General features: G+C 41.6%; 1 protein-coding gene across 3 annotated transcripts in view; it reads left to right on the forward strand.

Annotated features, from left to right (window-relative positions):
- Drd3 (dopamine receptor D3) overlaps window positions 1-16,980 on the forward strand; it is a 48,631-nt gene that overhangs the window by 16,983 nt on the left and 14,668 nt on the right. For all 3 annotated transcript variants that reach the window (XM_090332317.1, XM_090332321.1, XM_090332323.1), the window contains one exon: window positions 9,982-10,094. In XM_090332317.1, the coding sequence (XP_090188443.1) occupies window positions 9,982-10,094 (113 nt within the window). The remainder of the gene's footprint in view (window positions 1-9,981; window positions 10,095-16,980) is intronic.

Genomic DNA, 16,980 nt, shown 5'->3' on the forward strand with positions numbered 1-16,980 from the left:
CACAAGGTGGGAAAGCCACAGGCACCCAGTAGAAGCTGTGCTCCACTCTTCTGTAATTTCCCTTTAGGACACATCGGTATTTGCACTCAGGGCCTTGCTCTTACCAGGCCATGCCCCCAGTACCTTAGAAACCATACTTCAAATGTTGAATTCTCATCTCTCGCTGGGATATCCACACGTGGCAGTGTGGGGAAGCAATCACAAGCCATAGCTTCCAGCCAGCAGTGCTATCCCAAGGGGATGGAATACTATCATAGTGGTGTTTGACAGGTTGGTTGGATGAAGTTTATTTTCAACTTATGAATGGTTTCGGTTGTGATAGTATTAGGTTCTTGGCTAGAGGTAGGGGGAATCCTTTGTCTTACAAATTTGAAAAATGAAATTCACAAATAGAGAGTTCACTAGAAATTATTTTTGAAAGAAGAGAATACCAAAGTTTCCACAAGGAAGGATCCCAAGAGATGGTTGATCATTGCAAGCCTTTGTCTAGGAGATCTTTAGGAAACTTTTTGTTAGAAGACTTTTGGAAGAAATTCCTTAAGTTTTTACAATCATCTACTGGTGGGACTGCCCAAGTTGGCGTATCTATGAGGCATCCATGTATCTCACATCCGATAACCACTCCCAGAAGCAGGTGCTGGCTAGAGGTTTACACAGCACACATTCTTACCAAATCAGGGGACTCATCACTCAGGCCTGCAGTCTCATGCTGACTATTAGACTTGTGTCATTTCCTAATCCTACTTTATACCAGAGACCTCTGCCCTAATTAACTACTTCCATTTCCTCTTGACTCAATGGGTTCGGTGAGACATAATCCTTTCATAAGTTGAGAGGCATTTATACTAAACTCAGAGGTACTTGGGTGCTGATATAGATAGAAGAAAAGATTCAAGGAATAAGAAATGTACACAAGCAAGCTGGGTATTGGGGTACACAGCACTATCCCCATTACTTGAGGGCCTGAGGCAGGAGGATTGTAAGTTTCAGGCAAGTCTGAGCTATAGAGCAAGACCTGTCTCAGAAAACCAAAAAGACAGAAAGGAAGGGAGGGATGAAGAAGGGAGGGAGGGAAGGAAAATAAAATTAAGAAGATGATTAAGAAAAAATAAATTAGATAAAATGGAACAGAGTGGGTTTGATCAGGAAGATATACCTCCCCCCACAAAAAAGTGATCCAGGTAATGATACTGATTATTAAACCTTGTAATGATACTGATTATTAAAAATAAAGGGGAGCTTTACCATAGCTAAAAAAAAAACACTAGCAACAACAACAAACAAACAAAAACAGATGACAGCAACTTAGTACCTCTTCAACTGGAACAAAGAAAGAAATTCTCACAAACTGCATTTTCTTAAAAGTCATAGGCTTTTAGAACTGGGGGTGGGGGGAGGACTTTGGAAGTTTGCTCTATCATCTTTGCAGTAAGGGTTATTCAGGTACAGAAAATTCCTAAATAAAAGCGCTCCATGGGATGAAGTCTTAAAATCGTTTAGATTGGTAGGTTGGTAGGTAGACAGACAAACTGATTGTGATTGATTGATTGATTGATTGATTGATTGATTTTTGAGACTGGAGTTCTCTATATAGTCCTGGCTGGCCCTGATTTTCCTGCATCAGCCTTCTGAGTGCTGATTTTACAAATGTGGACCTCCATGCCCCTGCCCTGATGTCTATCTTTTAAATGAGTTCCTCCACCATTCTTGTGCACCTGAACTGTGACTGCTCCAAGCTAACCCTTCGGCTTGTTAAAGATACCACCTAGGTCTATGTCAGAGGTACCAAGCTAGAGGTTGTACAGTGGCCCCAGTATTCTGTAGTAATTGTGAAACCTAAATTTTAGGCTCCTAAACTCCTGGACTTCTACATGTCAGGCCAGTTCACTCACCCATATACTTCCAGTAGAGACATGATGATGAAGCACAGAAAAAGACTTCTTATGTGGCCTGGGCAACCATGGGGAAATGGCACCATAGGTTTGCTTTCAATTATTCTCAGATTACAGACACAGCTTTAGCTTTCAATAGATAAGAATAAGGAAAAGATACATATTGCTATTGAACAATCTTGTGAAGTACAGCCTAACTGGTTATTTCCTTCTTCTGTTTGGGGAAAGGTTCTTAGTATTGTCCTTAACATTGTCATTGCTGGTCAAGATAAATAAATCTGCCTGCTGGGTCATCTGTCCTGAGGGAACTTTGTTGTCCTATAGAAGTAGTTTTGGTCCCTTGTCATAAAAATGATCAACCACTCATGTTATTCCTGGAACCTAAGATGATTGCAAAATAACTATAAAGAGAACAACCTAGAACAGAGACATAATATATATATAATATATATTATATGGTAGCAAGGATCCAAGCTCTTCTTCTGGTTTAAGTTAACATCATGAGCTACAGTAAGAAGTCAATACTTTTCAGCAAGAGATTTTAAGCACCTGTTACAATGGAAGGATATGAGAGTGTTCTCTGACAGTATAGAAATAAAACCAGGAACAGCAGGGCACAGAGCAGTTACAGTAAGGTAATGAAGAGTTTAACAAAGTAAAAGTAAACGCTGATCAGAAGAGCAAACAACAGGTCTCAGAAACCACCTGTCCATTACCTGGCCAGCATGCTTTAGTACTTCCCCAACCCTCCTTTCCTCTTCTCCTCTTCTCTGTAGGCAGTTTGTCACACTGTCATCAGTTTGTTTGAAACTGACCCTCCCATGGACTGTAGCCTCTCAGGATGGTGGGCTGCTGATTCTTTCTTTCCCCTTAGGAATAAGCCTCCAGCCCCAATGCATCTTCAGTTAACCTGTGCGGCCACCTTGTCATCTCCCCAAACAACGTTTGAGAATCTTCCACACTCCCATTTTTACAGATGAGAAGATTAAAATTCAAAGAAGTTAGAAATCTTGTTCTTGCCTCACAGCAACCTCTCCTCCTCCAAGAAAGAAAGGAAAGAAAGAAAGAAAGAAAGAAAGAAAGAAAGAAAGAAAGAAAGAAAGAAAGAAAGAAAGAGGGAGGGAGGGAGGGAGGGAGGGAGGGAAGGAAGGAAGGAAGGAAGGAAGGAAGGAAGGAAGGAAGGAAGGAAGGAGAGAGAGAGAAAGAAAGGAAAGAAAGAAAGAAAGAAAGAAAGAGAAAAAGGAAACTATAAATGAGGCAGCAAAATAGAATGAGAAGTTGAGAAGCAATTCTAGTTTTGGTCCTCAGAGATCTCACCAAACAGTCAAAATCCATTCTGTTAGAACACCTAAGGATTTTCTCCATCTTGTATGTATGCAAATAAAATTATTCCTTTATTTTCATTAAGCTGAACTTGAGCACTTTTGCTCTAGCCAAAGAAATCCTTAATGTCACCAAAGTACAAGTGTTTATATTTTCAAAGTGATAGGAAGCTGCCAGCCATAAGTGATGTGCCAAAAGAACTTAAACTGAAGGAAGAAATCATGAGGTTTCTGAAAGAAAATATGGTCACTATAACTTCCCAACTCAATCTGGACATCAGTAGTTCATGTCAGTAATTGTAGCTATTCTGGAGGCTGAGATCTGAAGATCGGTCTGAAGCAAGTCCGAGGCAGAAGAGTTCAACAGACTCTTATCTCCATTAGAAAAAAAAAGCAGGAAGTGAGAAAGAGTGGGGAAGGAAGGGGTGACATTGGCCAAAAAGAAATGCACTGTTTACCTACTTACATAATTGTAAACCCTCTGTACATCATCGTTATAGTAAAAATAAAGAATAAGAAAATGAAAGAAACCAGAAAAGCACCAACCATGAGTGAAAAAGTCAAGTGAGAACGAGAGGTCCTGAGATCAAAATCTAGGACTGGTATACATACAAGGAAAGGTTCAAATACTCCAAGGCCATGAGGATGTCAAAAAATGTTTTTGAATGCCCTACACACCTAAGAATTAATTAAAGGCTTTCTTCAAGCCTAAGATCTACAACAAACAGCATATGAAATACTAGCTCTTTAGTGTAATGAAACCAAGACCCAGGACTGTGAACCAGACTCTAGGGACAGATGGATCTGATAATTCTATAAATCTCACCAGTCCTGTGCCTGGTGGGCGAATTCTGGGAAGGACTTCACTCTCTAAGCCTTTAAACTTCCATAAAAACCTATGCCAGGGTGAAAATGACCAGCCACTCTAACCCTAGAAATCTATTGAAGATATATTCTTTTAGCTGGGCATTTGTGGCTCATACCTCTAATTCTACTTTCTCAGGAGGTTGAAATCCAGAAAACTGAGGTTCAAGGTCAGCTTAGACAGAAAAATCCTTGCGATTCTATCTCCAAAATAAGCAAATAAAGCAGACTGGAGGTATAGCTCAAGTAGTAGAATCAGAGTGTTAATCAAGCAAGCCCAGAGGAATACTGGAAATTTTAAAAAGAAATTTTCTTTTCCAAATAAACTCTCCTATCACTTTCTTTCCTAAATTATCTTCCTGAATTCAAGAACTGAAACAGCTGAATTGACCTTCAGCAACAAAGTCACATTGTAGCTGTTATAGACATCTTGAAATATTATTTATATTCATCATGACTTTGAAATTAGAGGAATCTGGGATTTTCCACTAGATCTTGTGAGTTAATAAATTATTAAAGAAGTACATATATTTAAGCTATTTTATTAACTGTAATTCAAGATAATTAGTACAGTTTGTATTGCACTGTGGGACTTGTTTTTATTCATACATTCAAAAATATTCTTCTGAGAAAAGATGTGAAGCCACGAAAATCCATGGCATAATGATTCTTCAAAGATGGATGAGAAGTACATGCCTGTTTTCCCAGCACTAAGAGGTTGAGGTAGAAAGATCCCTAGTTCAAGGCTAGACTGAGTAATCTACTAAATTTCAGGCCAGCTAGGGCTATATATCAAGATTCTGCTTAAAAACACAAATGGTCATGTCATGAGAAAGGGTATCAATGTTTGTGAAGTTATGCACCTTCTATCTGGTGAATATAATGTATCCTTTCTATTAATCACAATAAAAAATTATTTAAAAAGCACAAATGAAAAAGACAAAACAATACTTAAAATGTCTGGAGGCATGGCTGATGGTAGCATGCTTTTCTAGCATTGGGTAGATCTGGGTTTTATTCTCAGCACAACAAAAACAAATAAAACAAAACAAATAAAAAACACAAAACATAACCAGTATGGTAGAAAACCCATAATTTTGGTATTTAGGAGACTGAGGCAGGATTGAGAACTCAGGGCCAACCTGAGGTACATACACCTGTCTCAAAAAGAAAAAAAGAATGTTTGAGGAACCCTGGTTCAGGAACAAATATTTTTTGAAGGTATTATTATGCCTCCAAGACCAATGTTCTTCAAATCTCCCAGGCAGTAAGGATCATTTGAGGGACTGATTTGGCATGAGGCCTGCAACTCATTTGTTTAATAAGTGATTTGGGAGGTACAGCCTTATAATCAGTAAATTTGGGAATTGCTGCCTCAGGCTGTGTCTGTTGAAAATCAATAGCCAAGTCAGTACCTGAAGACTCTTTCCTGCTTACTCCCTACCTTCTGTATTGCCAACGGGAGTCAGTTATACTCATTAGCAAGTGAGAGTAACACCACCTGGCTGCCTATAATTCTGAAGTGAGTTATTCATCAGAATTTAAGTGAAAAAAATCATGTCTCTAAAGAGTCTTAAATCAATCAGATTTCTTTTTTTCTACTTTAATTTTAAGAAAAAATCACTTTACCTTTCATGATTTTTCTACCACTTTTAACCTTACCGTCAGCTCTCATCACATTATATGACAGTTATTTTCTTAGCATCTTCTGGACCCTCAGTTTGTTCCCCAGACATATGCATACACAACACCCTCTACACCCATGCACTGAGGTCTTCAGAACAAAAACAATTAATTCAATTTGAGATACAAGCTAAGTATCAGGCAGAGTGCACACTCAGTAAATCATGTATCTATTGGTAATGAGTAGACAAATATCCTCCCTTCCTCTGTCCCTCCTCCTCTCTCATTTCTCTATCTCTCTCTGGTGCTAGCAGAGCTGTTAGGCAGTATATAGTGTGCCCAGACCTTTGGGAAGCAGAATAGAATCATGGTTGATACAAGAGGACTGGACTTCCATCTCCTTTTACTAGTTGTTGTACCCTCAAGCTAATAACGCCCCCTGCAATCCCAACTAGGTTTCCCTTTATTTGTAAAGTGGACATCATATTTATTTCATTGAGTTACTGTGAGATTGTCTGTGCAGGTTACTTGGCATAGTCTTAACCCTTTGCAGCTCTTTATTGATTCTTTATTATTATTATTTATTTACTTAGTATGGAGGACTGCTAGATATATATATATGTATACAATTTTTTTCCATTTTAAGCCCCACCAATTACAGATTCATTTTAATGAGGAAAGCTCCAGGGAAGGCTAAGCAGTGGCACCTTAGTGGGGATTACTTTAATCATCTAATCAGGTTGTTTTCTTCTTGACACTTAGCTGAGATGAAGGAGAGAAGGGGAATTTGGATGGCAGATTCTGGAGACAGAGAAAACAGCAAAGCCAGAGCAGTGGTTGCATTCCAGTGGCCTGGAAGAAGACAACTTGAGCCCTTCATGAAAGAGGCAGTACAGAAAGCTGCTGTGTGTGTCTTCTCAGCCCCCAAATGGTGGCAGCAGCCACCATTGTCTTTTGCACTGCTGTTTTGCAGCCCTGTGAAAGAGGTGATCAGGAAGGACCTCGTTTCCTAAGAAGAACAGATACGGACTGTCACACAAACATCCCTGAGGATACCTTGTTTTCTTCCTTCCCTTTCTTCCCCAATAGCTGCCCCTTCCTGGGTGTTACTTTCCCGTAGCAGGTATTAACTACCTCCATACCAGTGCAAGGTCTGCATTTACTACCTATGTGCCCTTTGGCAGTGGGTTGAGCCTTTCTCAGCTTGCTTTCTCTGTGATGAAAATAATAACCGTTCTGTCAATGCAGAAATAATGACTCTGCTTTGAAGGAAATAAGAAAATAGATTAATTCTGAGCCAAATATGAACGTTTCAAGTTACCCTGCACGATACGATCTGCCATGGAAGAAGTGACATGAGCGTTCATAGCCGCAGAACAAAGAAAGTCATAAATCAATATATTCAACTAATATATTGGTGGGGGTGTTAGGTGGGTAACAGCCAAGTGGGAGATCTCTGCTGTAGATACCAGATGCTGTTTGTAGTATTCTTAGCTTTAGGGTTGGTGGAGGCTGGAGATGTGCTAAACTTAGCAATAAACTGTAAGGGGTTTACCTAACAATCATGAGAATGTTAGATCAAATACAAAGGTTGAAAGTAAATTTAGATACTATGATAATCCAAGATGCTGGTTTTCAACCAACAACATTCCATCTGTCCACATATAGGATAAAAAAAAATCAGTTGGATCCTTAGGAAAAATTCAGGTTCTTCAGAGAACTTTCAGCTCCATACTATGTAAGATAGTCATAGAACACTAGCTGCTTAGTAAGCATTCAATAAATGGTAGCTTTTAGTATGAATGCAGAATGTATTTTCATGCCTGCTCCCTGCCCAGTAAGCCATAGTGAATAAGCAAATGATTCTGTTATTATCAAGGTGGCTAAGCAACAATTATTTAATCTATCCAATTAGTCCTCAGGAAAAAAAAAATCTCTAAAGCACATATAGAAAAGCACAATTTCAAAGGATGAAATTTCAAAAGTCTTATAGAAATTTCTGGAATCCAGGTAACATGAAGGGATGGATAGAATTGGGAGAGAATGGTGAAAGGGGAAACATTGACCAAAGGTGCATTGTACTCACACAAAACAACATATTGAATTGAAATCCCTTTGGACAACTATTTAAAGATATTTTTAATAAATTAATAAAAAAGAAATTCTGGGATGGGTATATGAACAGGTGACTAATTTAGGGTAAATTTTCAATAAATGTTCATTTATATTTATGGTTTTGTGCTCTCATACTAGTCTCTAGTTAGTGTATTCAAAAATCCTTCTTCAGTTACTTTGTAAGTTCTTCAAAGATTGATCAGATGGTATATTTCGTAGCTCCTCTTCACACACATACTATACACTCCTTTATGAGCTGTGAAAGCTTCGCAAGTACTTTCCTTAGGAATATGTGAATGAATGAACAAATGAATGAGTGAATGAATGAAGGAATTGGGTTGACTATTGTCCTTTCTACTTTTACAAACACTATCCTGATACACAGTCACAAACACAATTATTTTTTAAGTAGCTTTCTTCCAAGTTTAAAGCATAAGTTGCACAGTAGATATATTGAGATGAAATTTAGTATTCAAAATTTAACTTCAGAAAGAAGCTTTTATAGCTTCTGACTGTGCTGTGTAATGAGCAGAACTGTCTTTCACTCTCCTGCCTCTCCTAAATCATGGTGTGATTACCACTCTGTGTATCAGAGTCCTTCCATCTCCTTTTTTACAAGAGTTTCTTTCATTCTCTGAATTCCTCAGAACTTATATTAGGTCTATATTTATACAGAGCCAACAAACTAGCAGAAAGTAAATCCACAACCAAGTAAACAAAAAATGTGACTGTCCTACACTTGTTTTAATTCTTTATCATTGCTGTTGACAACACCAACAAAATCTTTGGCTAGTGCAAAAATAACCTCTAGAGATGACCAAATATGGAAATAAAATAGAAGTTTTAGCAGGAAATAAATCCAAGGGGAAGTTGTTAAGTAAGTAGGACGGGTGGACTTTTAGGTCCTTGATTTATTTGTATAAAACAGAAAGGAACAATCAAGAGACTGGGTCACATTAGGAGTCTTGGTGAGAAAAACTCCTTCCTCTCTCCTCTCCCGTTCTCCTTTCCTTCCTTTTTGAATAGCCATTGGGGCTGCTCAGGAAGTCCACCACGAACACAGCTACATGTGGGAGCAGGAAGTTTCACAGACTTCTCTTTGACAGGCCAGATCCCCCAGAATGGCAGCCCCACAGGCAGGAGCCTGGCAAATGCCCAAAGCCTCAGGGCCCAGGGATGTCGGTTTATAGACATTCAGAGTGATAATCTCCCTGACAAATCTTCCTGCTTTAATTAGGTTATGTAAAAGTCTCAAAAAAAAAAAAAACACGAAAACAGCAATAAAATTGAACAACTTAAATTTCTAGTGTTTTCTAAGAGCTACCCAGAGGAGATTATGGAGTTTGAACTGAAATGAAGTACATGAGGTCATAGCCAGTCTTTTCAAGTAGAGAATCCTGCTCCATTTCCCTTCCTGGGTCCAGCTAGTCCCCACTTCTGGATGATTAGGAAGTAGTTGAGGGGGTCACATGAGTGAAAGGTAGCCCCACGAGTGTGGACTTCATCTACACAGATTTTTTTTAGATGTTGTTTGGGGACACCAGAGGGATTTCTACTTTGGAGATCCATTTTAGGACACACCTGTTCATAGCTTCTTTCCTGAGTATGTGGTGAGTTCTCTACAAGGCAAGAAGCTTCCAAGAGGCAGTTTGGGCATCAAATTGCCCAAGCTCTTCCACTATCAGCTGTGCATCTGGAGACGTATCTGCATCTGTGGGCACATCACTGAAGCACAAGGAGGCACCTCAGATTGAGCTAGACCAGTGATGCTCAGTCTTGATGCCTCTAGGAGTGTTCATTTGCAAATGAAGACTCATGGGCCCCAGATCCATGATTCTGGCTCCCTAGGTCTAGAGATGATGCAAGAAATCTACATCCTTAATACATGCCTTACCGAGGAGCACGCTAAGAAAATACAGCCCTCGGTGATCTGGACCACCCATTTGAACACTGATCGTCTGTACCTCAGGGATCAGGCTCACACAGTCTGGACACGCTCTATGCCCATCTGCTCAGCTGTAACCATGGTCATGGTTCCAACCAGAAGGAGCTGGGAGGACACATTCACTCCTGCACCGAGCCGCAGAGGAAAGGCCGGTCGCTGATGGGGTTCTGGTTCCTTTGCTGAAACAAACACTAACCTCTTTCTTGCCTCTGATCTCTAGGTGACAGGTGGTGTATGGAATTTCAGCCGCTTCTGTTGCGATGTGTTTGTCACCTTGGATGTCATGATGTGTACAGCCAGCATCCTCAACCTATGTGCCATCAGCATAGACAGGTAGAGCACGGAGGTCCCTTCTTGGCTTGGGAGAAAAGTGGGCTGGAAAGAGGGAGGGGGCAGGGAATACAGGCTGAGTGCTTGAGACCACATTCTTTTTTCTGTCTCTCTGTCTCTGTTGTCTGTTTGTCTGTCTCTCTCTTTCTCTTTCTCTGTTGTCTCCTCCTCCTCCTCCTCCTCCTCCTCCTCCTCCTCCTCCTCCTCCTCCTCCTCCTCCTCCTCCTTCTTCTCCTCTCCCTTTCTGTACTGGGGCTTGAACTCAGGGCTCTGTTTCTATTTCTCTCTGTCTCTGTCTCTGTGTTTCTCTGTGTCTGTACTAGAGCTTGAACTCAGGGCCTGGGAACTGTCCCTAAATTTTTTCACTCAAGGCTGGTGTTCTACCATTTGAACTAAACCTCCACTTCTGTCTTTTTCGTACTAAGTAGAGATAAGGGTCTTATCACCTTTCCTGTTCTGGCTTTGATCTCTGAACTTCAGATCTCAGCCTTCTGAAACATGAGCCACTAGCACCCATCCCTTTTGTTGTTGTTGTTAGAAACTTTTGTTTGTGCCAGGAAAGAAATAGCTGTCCTATAAGCTTTCCTAGTCTTTCCCCTAAATAAGATTTTGAGTTTGCCTTTCTAACATCCTTTGGGACTTTTATGATTTCTAATTGGAAGAAAATGGTAGTAGAAAAGGACAAAGTGTGAGCTGACTGTGTTGATAGAAAGTTCTGGGCTTGTTTTGCTTATTTGTTTGGAAGGAGAGAGTTGCAAGCATGGTTATATTTTTCAGGACAGAGAAATGCAATTTTAGGAAGGATGACTCTAATCTACAGGTTTCCTTTTAGGGTTTAAAAACATCCAATGAATTTTGCTTTAAATACAGCTTTTGGTTTGCTGGTGTGGATTTCTGTGATTTGGGTTCTTCTCTACCAATGTTTTTCTGCAGCCATCTCCAAAAGTACTCAACTTCTCTGCCCCTATTCTGGATCCTTTGTTTCTCAGTCTCTCTACTGCCTAAGACAAAATTGCCACATCTCTATGCCCAGTAAAAGCCCTGGGGAAGGGAAGTTGCTCTGAGTCCTCAACAGCCTCCTGCTCCTTCTGCCTCTTCTCTCCCTCCTAAAGATCTTAATATCTCTCCATGGTTCCAATAGACAACCCCAAATAAGATCTGCCATCTATTGAGAATGTATTGCCTTATACTAAGGTTTAACATGGATTAATTCACCTTAACATTGTTTAATGTAATCTTTTTTTTTTTTTTTTGCCAGTCCTGGGGCTTGAACTCAGGCCCTGAGCACTGTCCTTGGGCTTTTTCCTGAAGACTAGCACTATACCACTTGAGCCATAGCACCATTTCCAGTTTTTTCTGTGTATGAGGTACCAAGGAATTGAACCCTGGTCTTCATGCATGCTAGGCAAGCACTCTACCATGAGGCCAAACTCCCTGTAGCTTCATGTAATCTTCCTTCTAATGCAATCTTCATTTCTTCCAAGTTAAAGCATTTGCCAAAGTCACACTGCTGGTTTGGGGCCATGCCTACATTTGAACTTATGCCTATTGGGCTCTAAATTAATAAGATGTTTGTTAACCTTACCAAATCTCTACCTATTCCCCTATCTATAGCTACTCCTACCTACACCTGTACATCCCTGAATAACACATTGGTTTCTATAACACAAAATATTGTAGAGTTTGGGGATTTTTTTTTAAATCAAACACAAACCATCTTGATTTGATGAACTCTCACTGACACCATGTTGTTCAGAATGCTGGGTTTAGTTGAACTTTTCTTAACACTCAAGCAATCTCTACTTGGAGTCTGCTTTTGAAAACCTTTGTTCCAAATTCACCTGCCTCATTCTTTTCTTTGCTGTCCCCTACTTAATTTACATGGCAGACTCTCAGAAGTACACACTCCACAGGGATAGGCCTCATGTTTGTGACCCTACTTATGGCTTCAGTCCTTTTTTTTTTTCTATATGTGTGGGTACTGAGGCTTCAACTCATAGCCTCAAGTTCTTGCTCAGCTTTCTGGTCCACAGCTAATTCTTTACCACTTGAGTCGTGCCATCAGTCTAACATTTTGCTAGTTAATTGGAGATAAAGTTTCACGGACTTTTCTGATTGAATAGGCTTTGAATGTCACGTCTCAGGTTTCATCTTCCTGAGTAGCTAGGATTACAGGCATGACCTACTGTACCTAGCTCAGTCTCTTTCTTTCTTTTTCTTTCTTTCTTTTTTTTTTTTTTTTGGTTATGGGGCTTTGAACTCTGGGCCTGAGCACTGTCCCAGAGCTTTTCAGCTCAAGGCTAGTGCTCTACCACTTTGTGCCACAGTGACATTTCCAGCTTGCTGGTGGTTAATTGGAAATAAGAGTCTCATGCATTTTAGTTCCCCGGGCTGGCTTTGAACTATGATCCTCAACTCTCAGCCTCCTAAGTAGCTAGGATTACAGGTATAAGACACCAGCATCCAGCTTCTGTCTATTTATTTCAACCTCTTCTTTTTCTAGATTTCCCTATATCCTCTTCGTGGTCTGTCTTACATCCTTCTTCATAGGCTCCTTCTATATAGTTTGAATTGAGCAACCCAAGCCCTCATGGCTTCCTCTATTACTACATTGTGACACATGTAGCTGGCCTTTCTTCACATGGTCCAGAGCTGGGACTTCTTCATCAATAACTGGAAATTCCTTCCATGTGCTAAAATGGAAACACCAAGAGCCCTCAGGAAAGTCTTTCCTTTGGTGATACCACATACCAACCTGGATTAGCTCTCCAAGTGAGAAGGAAAATGAAAAAAAAAAATGTCCACAATGCTAGAAATGATGCCATTGAAAAGTAGTTTAAAAATAGAGGATATGGTTGCCTAATCCCATAAATATACCGAAAAAATTAAATTGTACACTGGAAGGGAATTAATTGTGCCATATGTGCATTATATTTCAATAGAGCTGTCAAAAACTGATGAGATAGAGACAGTATAATATTTTTAGCTCTCATATCTAAGCCCGTTGTATAATTTCTGGATGTTCAGTACATGTTTGGGGGAATGGGTTATTTACAGAAGTAGTTGGCTGTAACTGTTTTGCTTTATCGTCAGTTCTACCACCCCAAACTGTTCTGTTAAACCTAAATCCCTAAGTCCCTAAGTGAAGCTCTCTGCTATGCCTGTTATCGAGCCTTGAGTAAAGGATATTAAGCTAAATTCAATGGCCGCTGGCAAGGAGTTACCAATGTTTGTTTATCAGTGAATGAGATGATCCGATGGCTCCTCTTGGTCTTTGGGTACAGCATCAAAGATAAAGACACTGAAGAAAAAGAACCACTGAAAGCAAAAGCAGCACAAGTGGGAAGGTAGCAAAGGATGGTTTATTTGCAAAGTGCAAGTCTTCCTCCAGGCCTGAGGTGGGCAGTTGGATTACTGATGCTTTGCCCAAAGTTGTCAAGTCCCAAGATTATATTAGCCAATAGGATGAGGTCACTGGGTGGGGAAAAAAAGAACTTGAGGATCCCCTCCGCATCCCCTCCCCAAAAGTGCTGACAACTTTGACAAATGCCTTGACAACCTGAGCTCTGAAGAGGACTGGGCCAGGGTCCTGATCATTTGATCCTCTTATCAAATAGGGATCATTATGGCCTCAAGAGACATATTTGATGTTGTTATGGGGAGTGGGTTCCCTAAGGATGTAAGACCAGAATCTTATCTGGTCCGTGCTGGGAACCATCTTCAGTTGTAGGGAATGAAATCTTGTAATGGCAGCATTTCCAGAGTCTGGCTACTTATCTGTCTACACTAGCCTGATTATATCACAAAGAATTCAGCCAGATTCTGAGTAGATCCTGAGAGGGTATCTTTTTACTGTTTGCAAGCCGGGAGGGGGCGCTGCAGCCATGGTTCCCACACTCATCTTTACATTCCTCATTTCAAATGCAATGAACAAAAATAAAGCTTGAACTGGCTTCTGTTCCATATAGGAAATTTCCCAACACTCATAGCATCCATCTGCCTGAATCCTGAAAAGACAAACCATGCCTTAGATCCCAGGGACCTAAGGGCTTCTTTTCATTATGGACCTATCCTCACCAGACCTCCAAATGAAGCCCCCTCCCTATTCCAGGCAAGAAAAATAAGCCTCAGAAAAAGCTGCCTCCATTATCCCTCACAGCAGTTTGCAGTACACCACATTAAAATCTGTTCATGTGATGCCAGGATAGCTGGTCAATTCATTAGCAATGCAGTCATTCACACGGACCCTTGGTTTTCACACAATGCCAGTCAGCAATCTGACAAACTTGACCAAATGGATTCAGTATTTTTTGGTCATGAAGCCCTGGTCTATAATAACAGGGTAGTAAGAGACAGAGAAGAAAAGGAAATGATGATAATTTAAAAAAAAAATGTGGTGGGTAGGGGCTTTTGAAAACAAGTAATACTATTGTCGTTAGATTCTTAGGCCCAGCTCTGGATGCTTGGATTAAAGCTGCCTTTTCTTAAAATAAAAATTAAAAAAAAAAAAAGCAGAGAGGGAAATCCTCCCTCTGAGCCCCCACCTTGTGGCTCCATAGCTTCGCAGTAGGTCAACCCCCTCCCCTCCTGCTGCATCCGGGGGTCAGAGCTAACTCAGGGAGATGGCTGAGAAAGTGTCAGAAGAGGAAGAACACAACCAAGCGGTGAAAATTAAGAGTCCTCAGAGAGGAGCCCAGGAATAATGCAACCAAATTCATTCACCAGGGAGTTCTTTAAGTGGCTCTCAAATGGCACCCATCACACAGGCAAGCCTCCGCGTCTTTGCAGCAAGCACAATAGGTACCAGATGAGTCACAGGCACCACCTTGGATCTTTCGTTTGCATCTAAATAAGCACTTTCTATTTGCAAAGGGCTTTCCAGTCATTTGCAAAAAGCTTTCTCCTTCAACAACTCCACGAGGGGAGGCCGTGGAACTAAAGATTTATTGAACCCCCTGTCTGACCAAATAAAAGGTGCTGAAAAGCAGCCCTTGCAGAGATCTGGGGCTCATTAAACCCAGGCAGGGGAGTGAGCGTAAGGCCTCCCACCCAGGCAGCCTGTTCCTCCCACCTTCTCCTCACTCGCTGTCAGCTTCCCTAAAGAGGCGCCCTCCTCACTTCCACCCCCATCCCACCCCTTCTCCCGCTGTGGGACAGAATTCTGGTTGGAAATCAATCTCTGCCAGGGTACTGAGATCCTCCAGAGATTGGCATTGGGCTCCTGATCCAACTGGAAGTCAGAAGCCAATCACAGTTCACCCGTTTAAGCAGTTCAAAGCTTGCAGAGGATTCTACAAGCTTCTGTCCAGGTTGGAGACTGGAATCTAATTCTTCTGTCTCTGCCACTATTACTTTCTAAATTGCACTCATGAGTCCCTAGGGATGGGGCGTTAGGGAGGGGACGCAGGGAATGGCAGCAGCCCACCTCTACAGGTACAGTTTTCTTGAGTGAAGTGAAACCCAATTCTAACTTCTTCAATGCCCTGAGCTCTCCTGGTGCTAAGCCTAACTCCCAGGAAGCTACAAGCCACAACCACCAAAATAACTACTGTTTATTTAGCATATACAATGTGCCAGGCACTTACAGCTTTTCATTCTTTATCACTAGCCCTCTTGATAATTCAGCAAGGCAGGTTCCCTGATGCATTTTACACATATAGATTGGAGGCCAGAATGTAAGCTTAAGCTTGTCACTGTCACAGAGCTAGTACATGCAGGAGAGTGAGGATGAAGCCAGTCTGCAATTGTTCTGTTTTGTTTCTGGATGCTGGAAATTGAACATAGGGCCATAACATGCTACTACTAAACACACTCCCCCACTTCCACGGGGCTCTTATTTTGTTTTGTAATTGTTTGGGGTTATTTTTTTGTGTTGGTTTTGGGGGGTTTTTGTGTTTTTGTTTTTTTGCTAGTCCTGGGCTTAAGCTCAGGGCCTGAGCACTGTCCTTGGACTTTCTCAAAGCTAGAGCTCTACCACTTGAGCCATAGCACCATTTCTGGCTTTTTCTATGTATGTGGTACCGAGGATTGAATCCCTGGGAGGAGGGGGGCTCATACATGATAGGCCAGCATTCTTACCACTAGGCCAAACTCCTGGCCCAGTTTGGGGTTATTTTTTGAGACAGGGACTCAATACATAGCCTAGGCTGACCTTGAACTCACCACCCTCTAGCTTTCACCTCCTAAATGCAGGGATTACAGATGTGCAATGCGCCCCACCTCTAGCCAGTCAACCTCTTTATAGGCTAGAAACTGTCCTACTACTCAGACACAGCTATGAGTCTCACCCTAAGTCCGTGGCTCTGGAGCCACACAACTGGCCCCAAGTCCAGGATCTAGGCCCAAGTACCAGGGACTTCAGGCAAGTCCATCAAACTAGCGGGGCCTCAGTTTCCCTTATCTGAGTAACAGACATCACAGCAGCTACCTCCAACAGTAATTAGTAGGACTGAGTGAATTATATTCATAAAGCCAGTCCAGCAACGCCTGCATGCCTGTTAGTTTGATAAATAAATCCAATATTCCCCAATAATCAGGAGTTAAACCCGCACAGAGAGAGTCATCAATCCACTAATATGAACAATCGCTGATCCCTTAGCATAATGATATTTATGATCACAGTAATACTGTGTCTCGAATGGAGTAGCCAAGTCTAGTCTCCCCGGAAGGCCGCAGAGCTGAGACTGCGACCCCCAGTCCCACTTGTCACCAAAGCTCCCCTAAAGGAGCAGGGAGAGGAAGGAGAGGAGGGGAGGAGGGTCTGGAGCACCCAGATCGCCAGGGGAGCCTGCGGGCAGAGGTGGCCGGGGCCAAGCCTCCCTCTCCTCGCTAAACCTAGGCGGGGCGGGGCGCTCGCGCTCGGCCACCAGACCGGTCATCCGTCCCAGAG

This window comes from Megascapheus bottae, chromosome 1 (genome assembly GCF_031878675.1).
Source record: "Megascapheus bottae isolate mThoBot1 chromosome 1, mThoBot2.hap1, whole genome shotgun sequence".
Classification (NCBI taxonomy): Eukaryota; Metazoa; Chordata; class Mammalia; order Rodentia; family Geomyidae; genus Megascapheus; species Megascapheus bottae.